The 3,719-nt window shown below is 39.2% G+C and overlaps 1 protein-coding gene across 3 annotated transcripts in view; it reads left to right on the forward strand.

The window, feature by feature from the left end:
* LOC102486769 (protein FAM122A-like) overlaps positions 1–3,719 on the forward strand; it is a 60,893-nt gene that overhangs the window by 29,639 nt on the left and 27,535 nt on the right. For all 3 annotated transcript variants that reach the window (XM_006171436.2, XM_006171439.1, XM_006171440.2), the window contains exons 7-8: positions 1,633–1,676; positions 1,780–1,834. In XM_006171436.2, coding sequence (XP_006171498.1) covers positions 1,633–1,676; positions 1,780–1,834 — 99 coding nt within the window. The remainder of the gene's footprint in view (positions 1–1,632; positions 1,677–1,779; positions 1,835–3,719) is intronic.

Consider the following 3,719-nt stretch of genomic DNA (forward strand, 5'->3'; position numbering starts at 1 on the left):
TTGTTTAATTTTATTTACTACCATTATTATTTTTAAAATTTTCTGTAGGGCGAGAGGCAGACAGACAGCAAGTCATCAGGTCCAGGACTCAAACTGCAGTTGGCCAAGTGGGAGTCCAGCAACTTAACCACCACCCTACTTGCTGGTCCAGTCTGGTAGATATCTTAAGTTGCATATCCCTTTACTTGCATTCTCTAACTATGACTTTTTTCCTGTTGAACTTACCTTTTAAGTGTGAAACAGAAAGGTCTGGTTCTCTCCCCTTGCATTTGGAACATTCACTTTAATGGCATTAGTAAAGGCATTCATTTCTTTTAATTTCATTTTTTTTAATTTGCCAGAGGGTGCATGTGCTCACCAGAGGGACAGAGAGAGAGGGATACAGCAACTCCCAGTGGGGCATGCTCATGCTCCAATCCTTTCTCCTCAGTTCTCCATCCTGTGGGGTTAGGAGCAAGCACCACATGTGCCTGGCTGGCGTGGCTTTTTTTTTTTTTTTTTTTTTTAGTGGGGGGAGAGGTTTTTGCTATAGGGTGCGTGCACTCGCCAGAAAGATAGAGAGAGACAGAGAGACAGAAAGCGAGAAATCACCCTCCAGGGAGGATGGCCACACCATAATCCCTTATCCTTCTTTCTCCTCTCGGGATCCTGGCCTACACGCACACGCACCCGGCGTGAGTTTAAGCCACCGGGTCCGGGACTCGAACCACGGTCGACTACATGAGAGTTCAGTGACATAACCATTACACCAACTGCTGGTCCCCTTCCATTTTGTTTTTTCCTTCACTTTCTAGGACCCTTTTGGAAAGACAGTAAAAGTATGGTGCTGACTTTTTCAGACCTATGTGTGCACATGTATTATGATGTTAATGGCAGAGGTACACGAATAGTTGGAGGATATTCACTAAGAAAATTTACACTTACAAGGGCCATTTTGCTCTTTGCATTCAGCAAGTGAAATATGAATATGATAATAATATATATAGTAATGTAAGAATATAACAATATAGCGAGAATATAGCAAATGAAGTAAGAGTTAGCAAATGAAATAAGAAATAACACGTGCATATTCTAAAAATATCAAACAGTACAGTAAAATACGAAGACAGAAGAAATGACTCCAAATGTCTCTGTTCATTGATAACCACTACTAACTTTTTGGTGACCCTCCTCCTGAGCACCTCTCTTTTATAACTGTACATGAGGAGAATCAATTTTTTCCCAGAGAATAAATCATATTTGTTATGTCACTGGCTAAGTCGATACCATGTTTGTCCCATTATTTACTTAAGTGAACCACTGAGAGCCAGTTTGTTTGAGACAAACTGAAGTAGTTCATGAGTAGTATTTATTACTATCATAGTATTAATGGGTGGGGGAAATGGTGTAATTTTGAATGTTTGATGTTTTCTCTTTCAAATGAAGCACAGTACAGCTAATCAGTCCCTATAGAGCTGATGTACCGGAATGCATTGGTGTGGTGATTTGTGCAGCAATGAAGAGAAGAGAACCGGACACCTTTTTAGAGCTTTGTTATACTCTAGCAATTCTTAAGCCCATTGAATTAAATCAAACTTCATAAAACCATGACAACTAGGTATTCAGTTTTCTTTTCATTTTCTCACCTTTCAGGAAGAAACCATGGGTCTAATGAAGAGAGAAACAATGCATGAATGGTGAGTGCTAGCCTTTGAATTACGCTAATCTGATCATTTGTATATTCAATTATGTTTTTTTCTCTCAGATGGTGAACTGCAGCACTGATTTCTTCTTTTGTAGGGAGACGCAAACGGCAATAAAGATGAGTCAATCTTGGAAAGAAAATTTGAAGCTGGTATGGCATTAATGCTTCAATCTTGTAGAAAAATTTAAAATTTCGACTGACTTGCAGTGTTGGCATTACCTAGTTTTGCTGTAAATTTTAGAAATCTAAGCTCTCATTTGAAACTAAAATATTATCTGTGCACAAATTTTCTCACTTTTGAGAGAGTTTATGATTTACCAATAAAATTACTATAATTGTTTGAAAATGACATTTAAAGTAAACAGTTGTCTGATATAAAACAATCACTGCTGTGGACCAGCTTCCTCTCTATCCTAGGGGGACCGAAAAAGCTCAGTTGTGCTGGTTAAAATGCTCAGATGACAAGACAATAAATGATTGCATTCCCTTCTACATAATTTATTAACTATATATTAGAGTTTTAAACCACAGACAGTGGATTTACTGGAAAAACTGCATGTTTATGCCTGCAATACATATTCCAGATAACATTTTAATATACAATCTCTAATTTAAACATATTTAGAATTTAGTTACATCCCTCATTAACATTTTTAATATCCCCGTACGCTTTATAGTTACTTAATTGCGATCATTGAGTGATGTCTAGTATTCTTTTCCCTGGACATCTCAGTTAATGATAGAACAAAAATTGAGTTAAAATTTGAGTAAGTGACGTTGTGCTTAATGCCAGTTTCCAGATTCGGGAGTTCTTAGATAAGGACAATAATGATCTTATTTTCCTTTGAGTCCTAAGTGTATTAGATCTGCATCTTTCACTGATTTGGGAGTAGGTCCTGAAGAATGAGTAGATAACCTCTGGAGCCTGTCACTTTCTTTGCTTTGATACTATAGTGCAATTTATAGATGTTGTTGGAGACCCTTAACTGGCCCGATTCTGATTACTTTAGGTGTTGGCATAAGTGAGTGAATAAGAATGTGTAGGAGGAGGAAGAAAACATAATATACAAGTTTAACTTGCTTGTTTCTTGAGAAAGAAAAGAATAGATTTTTAAAATACTGCATGGTGAAGGGGACCAGCAATTGACATAATGGCTATGTCGCTGGGCTCCCATGTGGTTGAGTGTGGTTCAAGTCCTGAACCTGGTGTCTTAAACTCACACATGGTGCATGTGCATGTGTGTCCAAGATCCCGAGAGGAGAATGGAGGAGAAGGGATTGCGGTGTGGCCATCCCCCCTGGGGGGTGATTTCTCACTTTCTGTCTCTCTGTCTCTCTCTGTCTGTCTGGCGAGCGCACGCGCCCTATAGCAAAAACTTCTCCAAAAAAAAAAAATGTGTAGGAGGAGGAAGAAAATGTAATATAGAAGTTTAACTTGCTTGTTTCTTGAGAAAGAAAAGAATAGACTTTTAAAATACTGCATGGTGAAGGGGACCAGCAATTGACATAATGGCTATGTCGCTGGGCTCCCATGTGGTTGAGTGTGGTTCAAGTCCTGAACCTGGTGTCTTAAACTCACACATGGTGCATGTGCATGTGTGTCCAAGATCTCGAGAGGAGAATGGAGGAAAAGGGATTGTGGCGTGGCCATCCCCCCTTGGGAGGGTGATTTCTCGTTTTCTGTCTCTCTGTCTCTCTCTCTTTCTGGCGAGCACATGTGCCCTATAGCAAAAACCTCCCCCTCCAAAAAAATAAATTAATTAAAATAAAATAAAATAAAATCCTGCATGATGAAGGATTGACTTTTGTAGTCTATAAACACTCTCGCAGGAAGGGCTTCCGTTTCATCTAAGTGCTTCAAGTCTACCAGAAGCTGCACACAAAGGAGAAGCTCTACACCCTCTTGAGGCTTCCTGTATCTTGCATGCACTCTTTTGCTCACAAAGAAGGAAAAAGAAGGAAGGAAAGAAGGAAGGAAGGAAGGAAGAAAGGAAGGAAGGAAGGGAGGGAAAGAAAAAAGATTCACATGGAAAAA

Source organism: Tupaia chinensis, unplaced genomic scaffold, assembly GCF_000334495.1.
Source record: "Tupaia chinensis unplaced genomic scaffold, TupChi_1.0 Scaffold149560_1, whole genome shotgun sequence".
Lineage (NCBI taxonomy): Eukaryota > Metazoa > Chordata > Mammalia > Scandentia > Tupaiidae > Tupaia > Tupaia belangeri.